At 41.0% G+C, this 24,617-nt stretch overlaps 1 protein-coding gene across 2 annotated transcripts in view; it reads left to right on the top strand.

Moving 5' to 3' along the window:
- The window catches only part of Ptprb (protein tyrosine phosphatase, receptor type, B), a 119,133-nt gene that overhangs the window by 70,500 nt on the left and 24,016 nt on the right, over positions 1–24,617 (top strand). For both annotated transcript variants that reach the window (XM_005374312.1, XM_005374311.1), the window contains exons 14-22: positions 721–984; positions 2,525–2,794; positions 6,625–6,888; positions 8,483–8,746; positions 9,488–9,769; positions 13,906–14,184; positions 14,752–14,901; positions 17,421–17,664; positions 23,379–23,485. In XM_005374312.1, coding sequence (XP_005374369.1) covers positions 721–984; positions 2,525–2,794; positions 6,625–6,888; positions 8,483–8,746; positions 9,488–9,769; positions 13,906–14,184; positions 14,752–14,901; positions 17,421–17,664; positions 23,379–23,485 — 2,124 coding nt within the window. The remainder of the gene's footprint in view (positions 1–720; positions 985–2,524; positions 2,795–6,624; positions 6,889–8,482; positions 8,747–9,487; positions 9,770–13,905; positions 14,185–14,751; positions 14,902–17,420; positions 17,665–23,378; positions 23,486–24,617) is intronic.

Genomic DNA, 24,617 nt, shown 5'->3' with positions numbered 1-24,617 from the left:
GAACTCACGACCTTGCGCTTGCCAGGCAGGCGCTTTTGCCGCTGAGCTAAATCCCCAGCCCCAGATCATTATATTTTAATAAATAACTCTTACATAGATGTCACTTCTTTGAAACTCTCTTGTGAGTGTTACTATAATGATATTTATTGACAGCTTACCATGAATCACAACAAAGCACTATAGATCTACACTCTGTTCAATCCTCAGAACTCTATGTGAAGTTACTGTTATCATTGCCATCTTTTTATGAGGAAACTAAATTTTTATAGAGGCTCAAAAAGGTACCTAGAGTCACACAGCTAGGAAGTGAGTGAAACAAGACCTAGACTGAGGCAATCTAATTAGCCCCTCTACATTAGTGGCACTCTTCATTGCCAGTAATTGGCTTTGATCTCCCTCTCTAAATGTTCCCCCATCGACTTCAGTTTAGGTAGAAAGGTCAGAGGAAGATGGCAGATTGATACCTTTCCTTTCATGCGTATTCTTTCAGTAGAAGCTGAAATAGAAAAAGCCTGACAACTCACTATCCCTCTCTTCCTCCCTCTCCTCTTCTCTCCCTTCCTCTTTTTCTTTTTTTCAGTGCTGTGGATTGAACACCTGCACGTGCTAGGCAAGCACTCTGCCACTGAGCCACTATATCCCCAGCCCTGCATGGAAACGTTATAAATTTCCACAGTCTGTTCTCTTTATGATATTTAATTCTTTTTTTTTTTTTTTTAGTGCCTAGCACTGTCAAAAATGTTCACATTTCTCCCAGTGGAGCAACAGATAGCCTGATGGTGACCTGGACCCCTGGCAGTGGAGACGTTGACTCTTACGTGGTGTCTGCATTCAGGCAGAATCAGAAGGTTGAGTTTCAGACCATCCCCAAGCATGTTTCAGAGCACACATTCCACAGACTGGAGGCGGGAGAACAGTACCGGATCGTGATTGCCGCCATCAGCGGGTCCCTGAGGAACGAGATAGGTGCATTTGGGCGGACAGGTGAGCGTCCACTTGCAGAAGGGCCATGTGGTAGAACGCCGCATGGTTTCCTGTAATAGAACAGTGAGTGGGCCTAGCTGTGTACAAATCAATAAGTTCAAATTTTACACCTCCCAGGATTGTGAAGTTCGTGATAGTTTCAAGAGCCTTTCTCATTTTTTCTTTCCATTTTTCTTAGTGATTTTCAAAACAAATGAAAGTAAATGGGAACCAAATCACTCGAATAAATTTTTATACTTGCTAAAGGGTATAAATTTTTAATATTAACAAGAACACGATGCACCTTTCAAAATTTCATGTTTTCTTCAAAATTATTTTTGAAGGAAAAAATATACCTTGCCATCTGCTGTACCTGTGATAACTATCAAGTGAACTGTATCTATTTGTTTGTCAGTGTCATCATTAGTATATTATTTTTAAAACAAAAAATAAGTACTTACAAAATGCCAGGCATTTAAAATAATATCTAGTTATACTGCAAGATCACTGTCTCCGTCTTACAGATGAGAAAAATAAGACTCTGAGAGTTTATTCAACATCAGCACGTGAACGTGTAATAAGAACTAGAGCTATAATTTCAACCTAGGTCCATCCGGCTCCAAATCCCATTCCCTGTCTTCCGTAATACAATATTTCTTAGATGCCTCCTATTCTTTTGACGATTTATTTAGCAGCAGGGCTTATGGCCTCTCAGCCATGCCCTACTATGCATGTAATTCATATCTATAGCTATACTAGATGCATCTAACCTTATGTAGCACTATATTAAAAAGTGAGAATTCATTAGGAAGACAGAGCTGCTGACCTAAGAACTTTATAATCTAATGAAGAAGATAGAGGAGTGAAAAGGCAATTATTATACAAGTTTTTGATCTTCTGGGAGCAAAGAAAAAGTCAAGGAAGGCTTCTAAGAGGCAGTAATGTTTACACAGACACCAAGAGGTCTGCCAGATGAAGTATAAGTTCACTTCGCTCCAGCAGAAAAAGCAAAGATCTAGAGGCGAGAGGGCACACATGTCATTTAGTATGCTAGACTAAAGAATGCGAGCCGTGTGTCTGGGTAAGTAGACAAACCAAATCATGAAGGGCCTTGTGTGGCTGGCAAAGTGTTTTAGAATTATAGGAAGCCACAGAATGCCCTTCGCATGGAATAGCCGTGGGAATATGCTAAGTGTGGCGTGGAATTTAAAACAGTGAGAGTAATGAAGCGTGCAGAGGAGTTTTGCAATAATGTATGCAACAGATAGCACTGTCCTAATATAGCGACAGGAGGGAAGGAGAGAGGAGAAAGATGCAAAGGAAAAAAGAATAAGGATACAGACACTTTGAGATCTATGTTTGATTCTATGTGGAATGGTGAGAGCGACAATCTACGTTTCTGACTTGGGCCAAAAGAAAGACACAAAAGATAGAAGATTGGGGCAGGGAGATGAGGAGTTCAATCTAATTCAGTCTGATCTGATGTAATCTAACAGTTTTTCTCAATCAGTTACTTTACCAGAAGTGATTGAATTTTCTTGCTTCTCTTGTTTCATTGTAGTTCCAGCGTCTGTCCAGGGAGTAAGTGCAGACAATGCATATAGCAGTCATTCCTTAATAGTAAGTTGGCAAAAAGCCACTGGCGTGGCGGAAAGATATGATATCCTGCTTCTAAATGAAAATGGGATCCTTCTGAGCAACACATCAGAGCCAGCTACTGCTAAGCAGCACAAGTTTGAAGATCTAACCCCGGGCAAGAAATACAAGATACAAATCCTAACTGTCAGTGGAAGTCTCTTTAGCAAGGAAGCCCAAACTGAAGGCCGAACAGGTAATTAGTCACCCTCCGCCAATGTACTTCAGTGTGTTTAGTTTTGCCCAGATAATAATAATTCCTGGTCAGATCTGGTTGCTCCTGTCACAGAGAAGGACTGTCACTGTGATGCACATTGTATAAACCAATCCCCACTGACAAGCCATTCTGCCTCTGGACTTCCTGCTTGCTCATCCAATGTAAGTCCCAGAGCACCAGAGATCAGGGTTTGATATTCTGGGAATGATCCTGATCAGTGCCCATCGACATAAATAAATCTGCCTCCAAATCCTGTGCATCATTTCAGTGTTTCTGCTTGCCATTGCAGTGGTACCCCCCAAATACATATAATTATTGTATATTGATAAAAACTAAGTTTTTTTTAAAAGGTAGATTTGCCTTGATATGATCACTATACATTATATATACATATATATTAAATTATCACACTGTACCCATAAACTTGTACAATTAAAATAGTAACGACAAAAGTTTAAAAAGCTGAGGTTGTAGCTCAGTGTCAGAGCATTTGCTTAGCATGGGTGAGGCCCTGGGTTTCAAGAGGGAGAGAGAGAGAAGAGAAAGAGAGAGAGAGAAAGAGAGAGTGCTACTCTTTTCATCAGAAAAAAACCTTGTGATTGCATTGGTCACCCTCTGACAGTCCAATCTTCCCGTCTCAAGATTTGTAACTTCATCACACCTACCAAGTCCCTTTTGAACATATTCACAGGTTCTGGGCATTAAGACAAGTATTTGGGAGGCCATTTTGTGACTACAGTAGCCTAACTGGGTACTTATTTAGTAAGTGCCTACGTCTGCAGGAGGCTGGTAATAATGTTAGGGACAGAAAGACAAATTGTGCTTCTTATCCTCACAGAAAGGACTGACTGGTGAGGGGGACAGACACATGAACAATAATGATGATAAGCTGTGATAAGGATTGTGTGTAAAAGAGGAAAGTCCTACACTGGGGAAAACATAGACATTGGGTAGAATTGGGAACTACTTTAAAAAGTAACATTTCTGGATAGTCATGAATGACAAAGCGGTTCTGCATGCAGACACAAGGTGAGAAGGCAGCCTGTGCAGACGGACTAACCTGTACTGAGGCCAGTGGGCAGGAGAAAGAGAAGCAGTTGTGACTGAAGTGTGTACCACATGCCACAGAGCTGAAGTTGCTAAGTCAGATTGGGGCCAAAGTATACCTTTCCTCAGGGGTTTAGCTCTCTCTCTTTTTTTTTTACTTGTAAGCAGTGAGAAAGCAATAAAATCTCAGCCAAAGAGTAATCATTTTGTAATAAAAATTTGTACCTTAGAAAAAATAAGTCAGCTGGCAATGGGAAATAGATTAAATGGAGAAGTTACCAGAGGAAGGCACACCTGTTCATTAATTTTGTCATGACTGAGTAACTACTACATGTTCACACTGTTCCGACTGCTGGGTACACAGAAGTAAATTAGCAACAACTCTCAGAGTCATAAAGTTTTTATGCTAGTAAGGGAGGAAGGCAGTAAACAAAATGAGCAAAATATATAAGAGATTCAAGGACAAGATCAAAGCCAGAGAGTGAGACAGCAAATGCCGGGGACTATAACTTTAGATAGTGCAGTCCTCAAAGACTTCAATGAGAGTGTGTTATTTGAGTAAAAATCTGAAAGAAGTGACAAGACCATGCAACTGTCTCACAAAGAGTATTCCAATGCAGATCCAGCGGTCAGGCCAAGACCCTGAGTGGGCAGACCCCTGATCTATCAGAAGAAGAGTAAAACGGCTCGTGTGCCTGCCACAGAGTGAGTGAGAACAAGAGGAAAGAAGAGCGAGTCAGAAAGGTCATGAGCATCACAAGACAACTGCAGGAAAAGAATAATAAGGGTCCCGGATGAAAAGTAGTGGCTATAGTAAAGAAATATGCCTGCATTGTTAAAGTGGTACATGATGGTTATGTTCATTATAAAAGGAGAAATAGTAGATTCCAGTTTCCACCTGGGGTGTCTGGTGGAAGGTAATGTCATTAATTAGGAAAGAGAAGCAAAAGGAATGAGGGTCAAGGAGAAATCTTTTCAGGTCTATGTTCAGCTGGAGATATCTGAATGATTGCAAAGAGAGGGAATCATAGGCAAGTGGGAAAAAGTTGATCTGAGCTCAGAAGAGAAGTGAGAGGGACAGGAAGGTTTGGTCCAAAATGCCAGTTAAATCCACCAAGGGAATGAGGTTAATTGCTTAGCTAATGTTATAAAATAGGAAAGGGACAAAGGGTGGAACTGTGGAAAATATCAACTTTTAGGGGATTGGAATAAGGAGAGGATAAAGCAGAAAACAGCAAAAGAAAGAGTATTTGGGGTAAAAGGAGGAGAATCCAAGTGAAATCAACAGGTGTCCTGTTCTGTTTCCATGGGCATCTTATGATGTCCAAGGAACCAAGCTGCATGTGTGCCAGCAGTCTGAAAGTAGGTCATTTCTAGCAGCTATTTTTAATGGCTTTGGCTTTCCATATTGCTTCTCTTTCCCATATCCCTAAATCCAGTTTTCTCTATTTGTTTTTCCCCTTTGTTGCCACCCACTCTCCTCTCCTTACAGTTCTTCCTTACTTCCCATAACCTTAGTCTGTCCATCTCTGATCCAGTTCTCAGTATTAGAGAAATATTTAGTCACCTAGGTTAGATTAATATTTGTTCTAAACCAAAACAAAAACCTATGAAGATAATTTCTGTTGGGGTCTGAATCTGGAATGTGCTCCCAAAGCCTCAAACACTCAGAGGCCAGGCTTTTGGAAGGTGATTGGGTCGTGGCAGTGCTATACTCATGGGTGGATTGTCCACCAATGGCTTCATAGCTGACATGTTGTTCAGAGCTAGGACCTGGTTGGAGGAGGCGCATCAGCGGGCACATGACCCGGAAGGGTATAGCTCTCTCCTCAGCTCCTCTCTTCTTGCTCTGTTTCCTGGCTACCATGGAGTAAGTGGCCTCCCTCCACCCAGGCCTTTCCACTGTGACGATTCCGCATTTGTACCTGATGAACATGGACTGAAACTTCTGAAACCGTGAGCCTCTCCTCCCTTAAGTTGCAAGTGTCAGTTATTTATCCCAGCAACAAGGAAAGGGACTAAGCCAGTTTCCCCTTACTGATGTGTTTGGTTCTCTTGTGTATTTTTTTTTTAAATAATAGTTTCAGCATCAGTAATTTTCAAACTTCCAGATTTCCTTTCTTTTCCAGTCTCTATGGAATCAATATTTTTTGTTGTTTTTGTTTTGGACATGAAGTAGGATGTACTGGAAGGCATGACTAAGGAGGCAGCAGCACAGTAGATGCCTTTATGAGTGCAGGGCCTGCCATTCATTCAAGAGACCATGACAGAGGATGTATCTGATCCCATAGCCTCTGGGGACCAGCCACCATGACTTCGGGTTCATCCACATTAAGCTTGGTGAAGCCTCATTTCTTTGAGATATAGATTGAACCTGATCCTGCACAGGGCCTCAATCAAAACTTGTTCTACAGTTTGGTGTGGATAGACATGATGACTTGGCCAATGTGAACCCAGGCCACCATGCCTGGGGGCTTCCTTAAGGGACCCTGTGTTCCTGTCTGAAGTCTACACTGGGAATAGCATGAGATCACAGACGTGAACATCCACTGGAAAGGGTTGTTTCCAAGGTCCTAAGAGTTCCCCATATAAGAAACAGGGACAAACACTATCAAAAAGGGTGCTTTCTTTACAGCCAATGAAAGTCAACTTATTTTAATGCGGGGACCTTGGGTTGAGGGCATCTACCCAGGCATTGATCTTAGGCTACAGCAGTGGCACACCAGAACTCTGTCTTATTCTTTCTGCCTTTACTTTTCCAGTGCCAGCAGCTGTCACCAATCTGAGGATCACAGAAAACTCCACTAAACATCTATCCTTCAGCTGGACTTCCTCAGAGGGGGAACTCAACTGGTACAACATCTTTCTGTACAACCCAGATCGAACTCTTCAAGAAAGAGCACAAGTTGACCCACAAGTCCAGAGCTTCTCTTTCCAGAACTTACTGCAAGGCCGAATGTATAAAATGGTGATTGTCACTCACAGTGGGGAGCTGTCTAATGAGTCATTCATATTCGGGAGAACAGGTAAGACTCACTGGGACCCAAGCAATGGTGCATACCAAGGAAGCTGTGTTCACTGGCTCTTTCTTGACTTATTCTGGCTTTCCTACTCCACCCAGGGGTAGTTTTATGATGTTTGTGACCTTCAGGCTTTTAGACCCTAAATTATATTTTTGATTATGTGTGAGTAATTTGTGAGAAATTTCTGTACTGGCTTCTGCTCTTTTGCCTCACTTATTTACCTCATAGGATTTGGTGAAAAATGAATCTGGCTCCTCTACTTCCCAGCAAACTATACAAGAAGGTTGTAACCCATCATGGTTCTATTCAATCAATGCTCTTTGGCTTTCTACAAGAAGCAAATGGAACAGAGGCAGGTCCAGAGAAGGGCAGCCACAAATTGGACAAACAAAATGACTGAATTGAAAACATAGTAGAACATAAAAGAAAATGAAGGGTTTCAAGAAGTGAGAGAGGGAAAGGGAGACAGAGAGAGACAGAGGTCTCTGGGCTGCACATGAGAAATGGAATCACCTCTTTTTACATAACTTCAGTCCTTTTCCTCCTATTCAGCTCTTTTTGTGGTTTGACAATTGTGTCTGAGTGCTCTTATGTGCCAAGCATGTGGCGCATTACTGAGATGCAACAGTGAACAAGGCAGACAAGATCTCTTCTTTCCGAGAGCTCTACATTAAGGGAGAGAAGAACTAGGACAGTAAATTGAAAAGAGATAGCACTTTGGAACGCCTTAAATTCTATGAAAGAAATTTAAAATGTGTCAGGACAGTGACTTGGAAAGACAAAACAACGCTTTAAACAGGAGGGCATTTCAGCTGAGACAGGAAGGTGCAGGAGGCGTGTGAAGAACATAGCCTGAGAGCACCAGCAGAAGTTCTTTTTGAAAAGATGAAAAAGAGCAGTGATAAGCTTGGAGCAGAAATCGAACTGCCCAGATGTTACCATTTCCAAGGCAGCCTGCCCCGTCCCACCGCTCGGACCTGCTCATTAATCTGCAAAGTTACCCCAAAGAGAGCAACACCTTCACTGTCTGAAGAATAGCAAAGCTTATGTACCCAAAGAGCTGGTGGGGGGGGGCAGTGTGACTAATTTATACTTGCAAAGTGGGAGGAGTGGCTAGGGAGTCTTTTCTTAAATGAAGATAGAGCAGTGCAGATTCTGATGAAAAAGCTGAGAGCCCAAAGGCAAATGAACAGGAAACAGAGACTCGGTGAGAGGTACTGTGTGATCGAGGCTGCCAGCAGGCCGGGTCAGGACGGGAGGAGGTGGAACCATTCATGAATATTTTTGGGGCCTTTTATAACCTAACGGGTGAATCACTTGCTTAGTATTAAACATTAATGAAGATTTTATTGTACCGCTTTATCAAAGTGCAAGCGTATAGAAGTCACCACCTGTTTTGTTTCCTTTTGCTTCGCTTTAATTTGTACATCACTAGCCACCATGCCTCTCAATACGCGTGGCGTGAATGAGGTTAAGGGCTGACCCCACAATGTGTACTGCTCGCTTATGTGCCCAGCGCAGTGTAGATTCTCACCTGTAGGCCAAAATGCCTTTGGCTCTGCTCTGTTCTCAGTAAGAGATTTTTTTTCTGTTTAAGTCCCAGCCGCTGTCAGCCATCTCAAGGGATCTAATGAGAACAGGACAGACAGCCTTTGGTTCAGCTGGACTGCAGCCCCTGGGGACCTCGACTTTTATGAGCTGATTCTCTACAATCCCAATGGCACCAAGAAGGAGAACTGGAAACACAGGGACCTCACAGAGTGGCGTTTTCACGGCCTGGTCCCTGGGAGGAAGTACACACTGTGTGTGGTGACTCATAGCGGAGATCTCAGCAACAGGATCACAGGGGAGGGCAGAACAGGTGAGAAACTCAGTCGCCAGTGGCCAAGTGTTGCAGGGAAGTAGCTTTCTTTTAATTGAAAGACATTTTAAATTATGGTCTTAATAATAAATAAAATTAGCAATGATGTGCTATGCACTAACTTTTACAAAGGCATTATGGTACAGTGGATAAAAGATACACACTGTAATAAAAAAGAATTAGGCCCTTAACTTAGCACTGCCACTAACCTATATGAAGCTGGTAAGTCACTGGACCTCTCTAAACCTCAGTTTTCATATCTGTAAAGTGGAAATAATGATATACATCATTATGTTGCTATGACCTGTGATTCCTAAATGTTTTTACATCTTAGGCACACACTGATAGTATCTGTATGCCATCCTGGGGTCAATCAGTGCCACTCTGGGGTCAGTTAATACCATCTATAACTGGGCACAATTATCTATGAATCCACATCCTTGAACCCCAAAACCTAATGGAATCAACAATTTCCCACAACTATTACCCATTCAGGGCACAGTAATGCTCTGCAGTACCCTGGTAAGGAAGTTCTGATCATGAATACTGAAAGGCACATAATACACTTATGGACAGTGCCTTATACATGGTAAATAGTATAACTTAAAGCTCCTACTGCTCTTTTACCAAACTGTATTTTCCTACAAAGTGCATTACAATATATCTGATGTCATTCAGTGATCTTCTTTGTATATATTGAGCACTGATGTGGTTATGTGGCTTTTTATTTCCTACACACAGCCCCAAGTCCTCCCAGTCTTCTGTCATTTGCTGATGTTGCAAATACATCCTTAGCCATCACCTGGAAAGGACCCCCAGACTGGACAGACTACAGTGACTTTGAGTTGCAATGGCTCCCCAGAGATCCGCTCACAATCTTCAATCCCTACAGCAACAAAAAGTCAGAAGGACGCATTGTGTATGGTCTTCGTCCAGGGAGATCCTATCAGTTCAGTGTCAAGACTGTCAGTGGTGATTCCTGGAAAACCTACAGCAAACCAGTTTCTGGATCTGTGAGGACAAGTATGACATGTTTTTCTACTCTTGAGTTTTAGATGGAGTGAGAGGAAATATATACTCAACAAGGCTTGATTAGAATCCACATTTTTATTTGGGATTCATTGGATTTGAATGCAGACAGATGAGAATATAATTTTTTTCATTCAGTAAACATGAACTGGACAGTAAATAATTCTGCTCAAGTGGAGCTTTGATTGAGGGTATTATTACTATTAAAAAGACAATTAGATTTTGGATGCAGTGTGGGGAAAAAATAGTACTATCAAGGGAGCTTCCTAGAAAAAGAAACATCCAAATCAAAACCTAAAGAAAAATTCACCTGCTAGAAGTGGTAAAAATAAGTGGAGAATATTCCAGGTAGAGAGAACAAAATATTGCAAGATCAAGGGACAAAAGAAAGTTTATCTGGCCAGAGCCCGAAAGATGAGGATAAAGACCATCAGATTGTAAAATGTCTTGTATGCTGTGGTGTCCACTTTGAACTTTATCATCAGAAATTATGCTTAATCATATCAGAAAGTCACTCCAGGTGCACAGTAGAGAACAGATTGAAAGGAACAAAACTAAAAACAGAGAAACCAATTTATATCCAGTAAATGTGGCTTTCAAGATTGGCTCAGATCATTATTGGCTGTCAATAAAATACATAGTTTCATTTATTCAATAAACATTAACTCTGAAACAGGCATAAGTTGTGTTCCACCTTGTATCCAAAGAGCAGTATGGCATCAGATCGTTGTGTTTGAGAAAGAACTAAGAGTTTTAGTTTATAGCAAGCTCGGGCTGAATTCTCAGTGACTTACTACAGTCAAGGTCTGTTCAGTCTGCTAAGCAGAACACCGTCTACTGATTACCAAACCTAGGACAGAACTTCAAGCATTTCTGCTCCTGGCATATTGGTATTGCAGTCATGAAGGGAAATGCAGAATAGTCAAGCCTAGGGCAGAACAAAGTTTTGCTCACATAGAGAGGAGACCGAGAAAGACCAGATTGAGTTTTCTGCATCAGTCCCTCCCAGACACGTCTCTCCCAGCCACTGGTGCAGACTAACTGACTATGTGCACCCTTCTCAGGCTGTAGTAGAAGCATCTTCTGTCCACTGCTCAGAAGACATATGTAGCATGGTGTTGGTCTGATACCATGTGATGCACATGCGTAAGCAGAAAAAGAGCGTGCATCGACATTAAGCTCAAAACAAGGGAAGGTATTCCCACAATAAGTGATCAGCTCGGCACAAGCCACCTGAGAAAAATTCCAGGCCCAGGGTCCATTCTTATTCAGCCACAAGGTGAGCTTAAAGAAGGACCTGAGACTGCCTTTCCCAACTGTGTCTGAGGAGCTCCATTTAGAAGCTCATTCAACACTGGTGGAGAGTGGGCTTGTACATCACATCTGGACTGTTACCATCTGCACTGTTATAGTTCAGGCCCTGCATATTAGAATTTAATACAGGCATTTACCAAATGAGGCATGCTCCAGAGGACACTAGTAATGAAGAGGTAAGACCTAATGAAGAGGCAACGTTGCCATGTTGTGTTTTATAAGAAATAACTATTCGTGCCTGACTCCCTCTCTCTCTCTCTCCATTTCTTTTTTTCTTTCCTTTCTCTCTCTCTCTCTCTTCCTTCTTTTCAGTTCATTCATTCTTTCCTTCCTCCCTTCTTTCCTTTGGAAGACTGTTTTAGAACTAGGCTTGGCTGTAGGTAATAGAAATCCCAAAATGAGAGGCTTAAACAAAACAGAAGTCTATAATTCTTAAATGAAATCATTAGACGAGCTGGGGCTATAGCTCAGTGGTACAGTGTTTGCCTAGCATGGACAAGACCCTAGGTTCCCTCTCAACACTGAAAAAAAAAAAGGAAAGGAAAGTAAAAAATCATCTCTGTACTTAGATTACGCTCCAACCATGATGAACAAATTGTAGGTCTTATGTTTGTTTATTGTCATCTTTGCTTCTCTATAGGTTTATTTGTTCTTCTCTGGCTTCTTTCAGGAGTTTGTCATTGATTTTCTGCAGTGTGAAAATTATACGCTTAGGTACAGTTTTTTGGCATTTATCCTATTTGGTGTTCTGTGAGATTCCTGTATCTGTGGTTTTTCACTTGACATTAATTTGTGTAAATTCTCAAACCATTATTGTTTCAAATACTGGGTAGTTTTTCTATGCTTTCCTTTCTTCTCCTTCAGGTATTCTTATTATGTCTGTTGTGCCTTTTGTTTTTGTTCCAAAGTCCATGGATATTCTGTCCAGCTTAAGGAGGGTATTTTGTTTTATATTTTGCAGTACTCGGGATTGAACTGAGGCCCTTGAGCCTCCTAGGCAAGCACTTTCTACTCTGTCCAGCTCTCTGTTTTTTCCCAGTCTTTGTCTTTTTGTTTGTTTTGTTTTGTTTTTGGTGTAGTACATCACAATTCTTACTAGTTTTTGAACAACAGACATCCCATTTCCATTTGGCACTGGGCCCTGAAAATTACATAGCCTTTCCTACCTACAAGGCTTATACATGATATGTAATTTTAATTTGGGGGAGAGAAAGAATACATAAAGAGGAAAGGGAAAAATTTGTAACATGTACCATACAAACTCAACAAGGGAATGGCATAACTTTTTTTCCGTTCTATGTCCTTAAGGTCCATCATTTTATCTTTATACCTCACAACATACAATGTTTCTGTGAGCTTTTTAAATGGGTTGACCTCATTGATTATCACCATCTAGAACTGTTACTGTCTGGTGTGCTATGGCCAACAGGACAGTGGGAAGGCTTTTAAATTTCTTTATCAAGGCTTTTGACCTCTGAAATGAAGTTAAATTGTCCAGACCAGTGACGTGAACCTTCTACAGAGCTTTCAGTGATACGAAGGGCCTGCTGTGGCATGAGCCCATCAATTCACCACCACTGGTCTAGGCCTAGGTTTTCAAGTTCTATTCCAGAGCCTGAGGGTTTCTCAGAAGCTCCTGGAGAAAGAGGCTTGCAACAAGAGGTGTTGGCCTCCACTCTGGCATGGCACCTTTGGTTCCCCAGCTCATACTTAAAACACAGGACCAGAGCCCATCTGATTTTACATGTTGGGGACCTGAGAATGTTTCTTTTTCAAATGGTTCTGTTGCTACAATTGAAATTCCAAAGCTGCTTATCTAAACTGTACAGTTACCTTCATAGCATGTAATTAGAGATAGTTGACATACAGTGGCCTGGGGAGGCCTAGGAGTTTGGTTATTAACTTCCATGGCCCCATAACGGCTTCTCTTTCAGACTGAATGTTTTGCTCATTGCTGTGTCATTCACAACAACAAAGATTAGCTGTCATTCATTGAGTTCCCAATGTGTGTCAGCTACTGTGTCCAGTAGAAAAATGACTAAATGATGGTAAACACAGCAGGATAGGATGGTATGGCACATGTGAGGAGCCACAGCAACATCTGCTTCTGCAGCACAGCACATGAGCAGGGAAGGGCAGGCAAAGCGTGGAAAAGGGAGAAAGAAGTCAGGGCCTGGAGGAAAACCAATCAGGAATGCCCGTGTGTTATTCCATTGCAGTAAGGGAGCACATCTATTGAGTAGTTAGCGTGTCCGCTGCTGTCCTAGGTGGCCTGTGTGCTCCAATCATCAAATCATGACAGTAAGGAAGATTCTCAGCATCCTCACTTTACAGATGAGACATGGAAATGTCATTTGCTCAAGAGTGCACACTGGTAAATAAAACCTGTAATCAGCCTGACTGAGCCGTACCTTCAGCCTCTGAGCTATTCTGCCTCACTCTGTACCTGACTTCTGTCACTTATTTCATGTGCATTTGTATTTCTAACATATTGTCTCTTGGTTATTCTCTAAAGGGACAATGTTTTACCTTTTAATGTTTTCTTTTTTCAAACTGGGACCTAGCAGCCAGAAATTCCCTTGAAGGTCTATGAGAATTTTCTCCTCAGAAAACAATCTAAGAAAAATGTGAGCAGTGCCTGCCTGGCAAGTACAAGGCACTGATCTCAATTCCCAGTATAAAAAAAAAAAAAGAAAGAAAGAAAGAAAAGAAAAAAGTGAGAACTATTTCTTTAAATCCCAGAGATAGGTGAATCTAAAGGAGCTGAAAAACACATCTGTCAGAGTACTGAATTGCATCTTCTCTCTCTGCTTTAGAACCAGACAAAATACAAAATCTTCACTGCCGCCCTCAGAACTCAACGGCCATTGCCTGTTCTTGGATCCCTCCTGATTCTGACTTCGATGGGTATAGCATTGAATGCCGCAAAATGGACACCCAAGAGATTGAGTTTTCCAGAAAGCTTGAGAAAGAAAAATCTTTGCTCAACATCATGATGCTGGTACCCCATAAGAGGTACCTTGTATCCATCAAGGTACAATCAGCCGGTGTGACCAGCGAGGTGGTTGAAGATAGCACCATCACAATGATAGATCGTAAGTGTCTCTGTGGATTTTCTGGGGTCTCCTGCCACACGGGTAAGGGTTCTGCACCTTCCTCTAGCCCATCTGTCTCCACGACTCGTGTGCATACAGTTAACTTGTACATAAGCTTGTATTATTGTCACTGGGAGAAGAAGACCCAAAAGGCTCCGGAAAATGGAAACATTTTTATGCTGACAATAAACAAGTTAAATGATTTCAAAGTACCTGAATGAGTTAGTATTTAAACACATCACTTTGCCTGTTATAGTTAGAGCGATAATGGAGCTTTTAAGCAATTTGATGCCACGACTTCAGGAAATCCTGCTGGAGAGCTGCCTCTTTCATTATGTCTAATGTGCCACTGGGAAATCACAGTCTCTGCTTGCTTCCTTTCAGGGAGGGGAGAATTTCTTGATCACAAGCTTTAAACACACACCCTTTCTCTCTCTTACACACACACACACACACACACAAATCTGGGGTCGGTGTAAATGACTGGAGACCTTTGTTCTATTACTTGTTTAGGAAGTAAAAGCGGCACTGTGACCCCTGTTGGTTCCTCTCCCACCTCTTTTCCAGGCCCTCCTCCTCCACCCCCACATATTCGGGTGAATGAAAAGGATGTGCTAATTAGCAAATCTTCCATCAACTTTACTGTCAACTGCAGCTGGTTCAGTGACACCAATGGAGCTGTGAAATACTTCACAGTGGTGGTGAGAGAGGCTGACGGTAAGTTAGGAAAGAGTTACTGAACTCTGCTTAGTACCCAGAGTTGACTTCTCAAAGGCTGTGTGGGAGTTCCTTCTGTGACAAGTTCTCAAGAGTACTGACTTCAAGTTTTGTGTCATTTAGCTCTGTCTCTGTTGGATACAAGAAGACGTAGCTAAAAACTCCTCCAAGGCTCTTTTAGCAATCAAGCTTATTATCCTTGGGGTTTAATTAATAAATAGGAGAAGAGGAAAAAGATAGCAGCTATAATAATAATAATAACAATAGCTATTCTTTACTGAGTTCTATTTGATAGGCATTGTTGGAAATGCTTTGCATTTATTGATCAGTAAAATCCTTTTCACTAATCATCAGTCTTACACACCCACTCTAGGACCATATGTGCCAGGAAAGCACTACCACTGAACTATATGCCCAGCTTGTTACTCATAAATGGTATTCACTGCTCTTTCATTCTACCATTAAACAGCAATGTGTCTTAATTCTCTTCATCCCTCTGTCTCAAATACCTAGATTGACCATACACACTCAAACCACCTACCTATTCACAAAAATAGCCAAAATCTTGACAGAGGGAAAACTTCATGAAGAACATTTCTCCTTTCTTCAGTAAATTTTGAATAGTATATTTCATTCTCTAGTTTCCTAAGTTCCTGAGTGACTACCTAATTCCCACAGGTTAGACAAATACTAAATAAAAGTTTTGCAACATTCCATACAACCATTCAGTGTGATTTTTAGAGCTTATTATTACATATCTATAGAGTATTTGTCAAATGACTATAGGGGTGTTGTGTCTGAGCTATGTATGTCTCTGTATGCATTTGTCATTGAGGCCTTAAATATTAATTCTCCAAGAGAGATGCTTGTTCCTGCAATGACATGAATACGTTTTACCTTCTTTATATTTTAAAAAATTACTTAAGGTGCCACACCTGAGTTTCTTAAGCATCTCTGACAATTTTGACTAATTTGTGGCCAACGTAGAAACTTTAAACCCAACAAACAGTGGAGTGATTTCCAGGCTACATGATATTTTAGTTTCATTCTGAGTATCTAACAATCCATGTGCTTTACATTTTATTTAATTGTGCTAAACTTGGTTATGCAATTACCAAGTGATTTCAAAGTGCATCCAGATTTCCTTATACTTCACAACTGAAGATAAATTTGTAAACTATGGAAACATTACTTTTAATTATGCAAGAAGATAATGTTTTACTTCATGAATATAAGGGAGTGACAAAAAGGAAGTCACACCCCTGAAAACAGCCAGTGGGTTTGCATTGTGTCCACAGAGGTGGGTTACAATCCCCTGTGACCATCTCCTATAAATGTCATGTATAGAATACACACTCATCCTAAGGTAACACTGCTTTTCAACTACTGTTATTTCCAGAAGTACAAATGTTTGGCCAAAGAACCAACCAAATGTAGGAAGTTATCTGTCATCTGAGTCTTAGATTTGCTTGTCAGAAGGGAGTTTTGCTGGCTAGAGGCTATGGAAGAAGGGATATATGGGAGGAGAGGAACTAGGGAATCTTTGAAAGGTGGCTTCAGGGTTTAGGCAGGGTACAGGGACTTAAGGAGGGGGGACCAAAGTAAAGAAAACCCCATAAACATTTCTTCCTGGGAAGTTTCTAAAATGGGAGTTAGGAATGTAATGTTACAAGGACCTTAGTTCTTGAAGTTAATTCCTTCTTCCTTATACACCAATCTGCATTGTCAGCCATGGCATAAGTAAAAGACTGATTAACTATAAAAATAATAATATTTTTAAATCCACTGATTGTGAGCAATTGTTATTAAATAAGAGTCCAGGACGCTGTGATGAATCCTACAGTACCACTCCCTGAAGTTCATTATAAATGGTATCTGATCTCCATAATATTTATCTTCCTAATTATGCTTTTCTCCAACCAAAATCAAAACTAGTTCATAGTGCCAAAACACACAGCAGGCTGGATAGACAAGGGAAGAGTTCTGGAAACTGCTCAGAGGGAGCCAGGATTAAGCTGTACTCAAGATAATAAAGAGCCACACATAGGGCAATCATCAGACTGGGCATGGCATGTGGATCATGCATTGTGGAACAACTGCTGTGACCTGGGATATGATTTCTCTTATCTCTTCCCTACTTCCAAGGTCAGGGGGATTTCCTTATTAGCTCAACTACAGTGGCTGTTGGCTAGGTAGAGAGCTTACTGAGTGAGTTGACTGTCCCAGTGGAGAGTTATCCAGTTTGCTGGTGTTGGTTGATACATTATCATTTGGTACAATGAGACACCCTCATTTTATTTCCTAAAATAATGATTATATACATGTGCATGTATGATTTTTATTTTAGAAAAAAATAAATTAAAATTAATTTCACAGCATCCTTTTAGATCACAGAATCTGTATTTTGGGATGGCGAGAGATAGTGCCTAAGAAGGGAGCCTTAGGAAACTAGTTAAATGCCCCTGAAATCATTCAAGTCACAAGAAAGGCAGACTTTAATTTTGGGTTTTCTCCTTCAGGCAGTGATGAGCTGAAGCCAGAACAACAGCACCCTCTCCCTTCCTACCTGGAATATAGACACAATGCCTCCATTCGAGTGTATCAGACAAATTATTTTGCCAGCAAATGTGCCGAAAGTCCTGACAGCAATTCCAAGAGTTTTAACATTAAGCTTGGAGCAGAGATGGACAGCCTAGGTGGAAAATGTGAGCCCAATCAGCAAAAATTCTGTGACGGACCTCTCAAGCCTCATACTGCCTACAGGTTAGATACATTACCATCACTTTACTACAAGAGACATGCTGTATTACTCAGTGCTCAGTTGTCTGAAACATCTACTGCCTGTGAGTTCCTGTAAACTAATAGCCTATGTTACAAGAGTACTATATATCTTCCTGGGTAATTTATAAAAGTCGGGTTCCTGCCTCCATTCACAGGCAATGTTTAAAGAGGGTTTTCAGCCTTATACAAAAACCATTATTATGTGAGAATGAAAACTTTTAACAGATCATTCTTTCTCCTACAACTTCTTTAATATGAGTCAAATGGTTTATAATGTTAACAACTGTGAAAATATCCAAAAAGACTGAGTTTAGGGAAGTCCAAACAATATGAGGTGATGGTTTCCATTTTTAATGAGGGATAAGATTATACTTATTTTCCCTGTGAGGTGTGCAAAGAAGAAAGTGCTCTGTTTTCCAGGCAAAACTCTTAAAAGGAAAGGGCCTCTGAATGAGTGGGGACACATTTCCCTCCCCCTGAGATGGCAGACCAAAAAGTAGCTGTTTGACCTTGATTTCAGGAAGTACCACTGCAACCAACAGGCCCTTCCGGTCCTAGAGATGAGTGATCTCTTTTCTGCACTGTTTCCACTTAGCAAGCATAAGCAAAAGTACATGGTATCCCAACCAGAGTCCTCAAGAGAAAGGAAACCTGGGCAATTGTCTGGGCTACAGGCATCTAAGATTATTACTTTTGCAGAAAATATGCCTTCGTTCTTGGGTGTTGCCAGAGCTGGTATGCAGCCACTATAATAGCCAGTCAGGTTCTCCGTGGGCAGTGTCCATTCTGGTTGGTCAGTGCCAAAGTCATATTGACTCAGTAGATAAAATTCTTCTGTCAGTTCCAAGAGGAGACCCTGACATAGCATCACATTCAAGAGAGCTCTTGGCCACTGCTTTACATCAACAAAGGCAACCAATTTCCCTAAAACAAAAGACTCATTTTGCGGGAGAACTCTGCATACCTACCTCTGCCCAGGACTCACTCAAGCTTGCTGTTACCTCCCGGTCAAGGTCAGCACCTCCAGAGTAAACACACACAAACTTACTAGTTGTATTTACCTCAAGATGAGAACATAAGAGCCTATTTGAAGGAGACAAGGTCTCAAAGGAAAAAAGAAATAAAATAAATCCTTCAGATCAGAAAACTGCAATTCTTCAGTTCCTATAAAAATCAAAAGAAGCCTCACGTCCTTCATTACTTGAGCTCAAGAAATCTAAACAAATGTCCATCAAGAATCATTTTCTCTTTTAGAGATGGAAAATTGAGGTTTTCTGGCTCATTTACATGTAGAGAGCGAAGAGTTCACATTAGTCCATCTTTCTCAGAGGGGCATATGTTCCAAGGCCTCAGAGTCATACAGCAAGTGAGACCAACGAGACAGGCACTCACAAGAGACCAAAAAGGCAAGCACAAACAAAGCTTTATTGGAGAGCCGTTGGATGGGCAATCTCTGGTCAGAAGCCAGAAAAGACGTCCGCACCAATCTGGGTCTCACCTTTGGTTTAAGTACATTTATAGGTTTCCATAGTAACCATTACCCCATTTTGGGGAATTTTACAAGAATGTCACACAATTATCACAAGGTTTACCTTTCCCAGAAGCTGTTGGACAGCCAGATTCCAGATGACCATTGTAGTTTAACTTTTAACCTGCTTCCCAACCTGTCCTGTTTGTTCCATTGCATTTTGTGACTCTGCTCTCTTTTAAGTGGATTGATAACTAACCAAGGGGAGGGGGTGGAGAGTGGGGTCAACTACAGCATAAGTGAACTTAAGTGACTTCTCTTAATATGGAGTTAAAAAAAGAAAATAGAGTTTCTCTTGCCCTATCAAGAAGACAACTAAAAATGTGGATTTATAGTGAACCCTGTAATTTGATGTGTGTTTTCCAGTCTTAGCCTAGCACTTGTCATGCACCATGCTGTAACTTTTGTATTTTGAGATGTGACAGCAAAACTAATACAAATTCCTTTTCCTTTCTGCACAGTTTTACAAAGAAGTTTGTTCTTAGCAACGTCAGCATACCGTTTTTTTGTTTTGTTTTGTTTTTACTTTCCTTATTAAGACTGGAACTTTCCCATTTTAACTAAAGAAAACACTTCATAGCTTTTCTTTGGCATACCTGTATTACAGCATTACTACTCTTGCACTTTGGGGCCATTGTTAAATAAAATAATGGTCACTTGAACACAAGCACTGTGATTCCACAACAGTTAGTATCATAACAAGATGACTACTAGTGACTAAAAGGTGGGTAAACATATACAGTGGAGAAATACTGGACAAAGGGATGATTTATGTCCTCAGTGGGACTGAATGTGAAGTGTAAGATTTTGTCACACTACTCAGAAGAGCACACAATTTAAATTCAGTGAACTGTGTTTTGTTTTGTTTTGTTTTGTTTGTCTTTTTGAGACAGGGTCTCACTATGCAGTTCAGGCTGGCCTTGAGCTCACTTTGTAGCCCAGGCTGGTCTCGAACTCGCAATGATCCTCCTGCCTCAGCCTCCCGAGAGCTGGGATTACAGGCGTGCACCACCATGCCCAGTTCAATGAACTGTTTATTTCTGGAGCTTTCTATTTAATACTTTTAGAAGGATGTGGAGTATGGGTAACTGAAACAGCAGAAAGTGACCCTGTGAATAAAGGAGGGAAAAACTGTACTGCATTTCACAGAGAAAGCAAGTGAGAAACTATGTAAACTTATTATTTCTGGATCAGAACCTGCCAATAACATGACACACATCCTTTCCTGTCCACAGTAGCTACTGATGTCTTTGGAAGCATCCCAGCATTTGAGTTCCAGCTCTGCTACTTCCTAGCTACGTAACTTTGTGAGCAGCATTCCAGCTGTCTCATCTTTGCTCTCATCTTCAGCTCATCACAAGGCTGTCTTGAGGGGTTAAGTGTAAGGCAGATTGAGTCTTGCTGTGTACCTTCTAGATGAAGAGCTTCTTGTGATCACTGTTCACTTATAATAGCTCATCTCCTACCCTTCGCACCAGTGCACCCTTCCCTCTTGCCAGTTCTCACTCCTCCAGATTCCCTAGGTGCAGCACAGCGCTCTTCCACCCCTGGCCTTTTCCACCTTCTTTTCACTCTCTTTAGGACCCTTCCCACTCTTCTCTGGCTGGCTCTATTCCTGCATGTACCTGTGCTTTTTAAACCTTGAGCCAATATCTGCCTTGTTCACTAGACTGAGAGAACTCACAGTCTGACAGGAGCAACAAGCATGTCACAGGACAGAGAAAATTGTATTGACTACTTGGCACAAAAGAGGTGCTCATGAAATGTTGATGAATGAATGAAGGAGGGAGTCAAGACACTCTGAGAAAGCTACACACTTTTGTCGTAACCAGCTCACGGTGTGCATACTTCTCTTCTAGAACATGTACACCATCTTTCTGAAATATATGTTTGGTTCTACCTGTTAAGGACATGCCAGGCAGACACTACCTGATAAGGGAAGGCATCACCTTTCAAGTCAAAGCACATGAGAGCCACATACTAAGAAGCCTCTTGTATGGTGGCTGCCGAATATGCTCTGGTCTAGCCAGAATAATTCTGCCTGTCTCAAGATGGTAATCACTGTGGTGACCCCAGACACTGCCAGTGTGTTTTTCCTTTTAAGGGAATAAGTAAATACATAGGAAATAATACAAAAAAGAGAAACATTGGGATTGAAAAAAATGGCAAATACCAGGTTTAGATGATATGCAAGTTTATTTTGTCAATGGCTGTAGTATATTTTCATTCATTGTTGGGTTCCTATTATCTATGCAGCATTAGCATTGTTTCATGTTGAAAGGGAAATAGATCATCATGATAAGAGGCAATTTGGAGGTCAGGAAAATGCAGGTTTGGTTTTGTTTTTATTCTAAATGGAATAACATGGTGGCCACAGTAAGGTGGTCAGGTTCCTTGACCTCACTGTCCTCAAATGAAAAGAAACTGAACCATATGATCTTTAACTTTCTGCTATAGAATTCTGACTTAAATTAAAATTACATATCAATTCCTGAACTTCTCATTTAATACACAATGACTTTTTGTTGTCCTTTGAAGACGTTTTCCAATATATTTCCAGGATCTTTTAGAAATGCATATTCTGGAACCAATAACATTCATTTTCCAAGATACAATTGGACCTGTGTATGTGTTGGAACAAGGGGGTGAGAAGATCAGAACTACTTGTCCTGGCTCGGGACTGCTCCAGCATTATCACAGCACATGCCCAGATTCTTCGGTTTTGTTTTTTTTTTACCTTTTTGAGCAGGGTTTCATTATGCAGTTCAGGCTGGCCTTGAACTCACTTTGTAGCCCAGGCGGGCCTCAAACTCACAGCAATCCTCTTGCCTCAGCCTCCCGAGTGCTGGGATAACAAGTGTGTGCCACCACACCTGGCTAAAAAGGTTTTTTTTTTTAAATAAGAAGAAAGAAGTTTTCCATTTATGTTCATAGAATTAAATTAACACTAGCAGAAGTTGCCTTACATAAGCCAAGCCTAATACTCTTTGGTAAACCTATAGTCAAAGAATCTATACTCTATTGGTAAACCTATAGTCAAAGAAATCAAGAAGTCACCCCAAACAGTTTTAATTTAGGGTAGGAGCGCCCCCTTATAACTTTACTGAGAGCGCATTCTCCTTCAGCCTCTGATCTGATTCGCCCTGATGACTGGGAGCTGCTACCAGTGAAACAGCCCAGGCTCTAGATGCTAGAGAACAGTTGTACGTTCCTACACTCCTCCCTGTCTACGACTTCAGCCTACTTCTACCTTCAAGAAGAAAAATAATGACATCTATTTCCTCTTTTATACCACAACTTTGCTTAAATCTGAAATCAACTATCATGTTCTTCTAAGTCTTCTCTGTCATCATCCTGATCACTCACTTCAAATGATTCTAAATTCTCCCTAAAATACACCACCAGAGACTGTGAGTTCAGCCCTCCAGACTGGCTGATTCATGCCAAGAGCATGAGACGTGTCCTATGATGGAATCAGAGGCTTTTTGATCGAACAGAGGTGATATATCTGATGTAGTACTTGTGTCCCACTTGCTTATAGAATTTAGGACCAGCTGCTCCTCAGGTCCTGTCCAACATGGATAGATGGGCAGGAACTTCAGCAACTCTCCTGTCCGCTCATCATCCTTCCCATCTAGCTCCAGTTTCCGCCAGAGTCTTGCATCTGAAGCTCCCGCTACCTGGAATGTGAACCTGCTTTCTCCCTCTCTTTCCTCAGATTTCTATGCATATGTCTTCCTATCAAAGAGCCTTTCACTGACCATGCTGGATAAAGCAGTTTCACACAGTTGGACTTCGTTGCTTTTCATCTTTTTATGCTGCTCTTTTCTTTTTCATAGAAAAAGACATCACCATCTGATATATATTTGTGGATTTTTTGGGTCTGACTTCCTCTATGGGAATGTGACCTCTGGAAGGGGAGGGACTTTATTTTGTTTTGTGTGGTATCTCCGGCTCTGAAAATTGGGACTGGCACACAGCAGAAGTTCAATAAATATTTGATGAGTAGATCAGTGAAAGAATGCATGAACCCAGATCCGTCTGATTGCATAATTTATGTCCCACCCTGTGTACAAAGTTACCAGGTACCCCCCACACTTCTCCTTATACACATTTTTACCCTGTTCAGCCACTAATTTGCACTTACATAAATCTATTTTCCTTTCAGAATCAGCATTCGGGCATTTACTCAGTTGTTTGATGAGGACCTGAAAGAGTTCACAAAGCCTCTCTACTCAGACACATTTTTCTCTTTGCCTATCACCACGGAGTCAGGTAAGGCTCACTTTTCTAGCCATCCCCGTGTCTCCTGAAAGAACTTCTAGAGAAGAGATCTGGTAACTTGTGCAATGATGGGGGAAACAATTATTTTCATTTGTAATTTAATCTTTGTGTGATTGTGGATTGATGTGGATTAGAGAGATTGTACTATTTTTGCAGGAGAATGGACTGGAAGGCGATTACTCTAGAAAATAAGATGAAGGACAAATTTTTTGCTATTAAAAATGAACCCTCCATACCCTAAAACAAAAAACAGAAACAAAAATAAAAACGTAAAGTTTTTAAAAAAAAAAAAAACAACAAAACAATGGGTAAAAGACATTAAAACCAAGTGCTTGTACAGTCAAAATGATATAAAAGCTTTCAGTTACACATTGGAGTGTATATATGCATAGACATTGGCCCTCTGTATCCATAGGTTCAACACTGTGTATCAAAAACAGTAGGGAAAAAAATGTGTCAATACTAAACATGTAGACTTTTTCATGTCACTATTCTCCTAATAGTATAGTGTAAGAGCTGTTGACATAGGATTTACATGTTTTAGGTGTTATATGTAACCTAGAAATGTCTTAAAGTATGTGAGAGAATATACATAGGTTATATGCCATGCTATTTTGTATAAGGAACTTGAGCATCCACAGATTTTGAGATATAAAGGGCATCCTCAAACCAAGGCCCCTCAGATACTAAGGAATAACTGTACACAGAAAAGAAGACTACCCGCCCCCAGTACTTATGATGAATATCTCAACGTAGTGTGACTGAGGCAGTTTTTCCTTCTTTTGCTTACTGTGTTTGCTTTCCTGCTATTTAAAAATGCAAATTTAGAGGGCTGTGAGTGCAGTTCAGTGGTACAGCACTTGCTCAGCATGCGTTAGGGCCTGGGCTCAATCCCAGTATACAAACCAATAATAATATTTTTTAAATGAAACTGTTAAAGCCAGGTGTGGTGGCACACACCTGTAACCCCAGCACTTGGGAGGCTGAGGCAGGAGGATTATTGCAAGTTCAAGGCCAGTCTGGGCTACAAAGTGAGCTCAAGGCTGGCCTGAACTGCATAGTGAGACCCTGTCTCAAAAAGATAAGAAAGAAAGAAGAAAGAGAGAGAGAGAGAGAGAGAGAG

Source organism: Chinchilla lanigera, unplaced genomic scaffold, assembly GCF_000276665.1.
Source record: "Chinchilla lanigera isolate Chin_1 unplaced genomic scaffold, ChiLan1.0 scaffold00004, whole genome shotgun sequence".
NCBI lineage: Eukaryota > Metazoa > Chordata > Mammalia > Rodentia > Chinchillidae > Chinchilla > Chinchilla lanigera.
The sequence above is the reverse complement of the archived record's forward strand: the minus strand, read 5'-3'. Positions and strand labels throughout refer to the sequence as shown.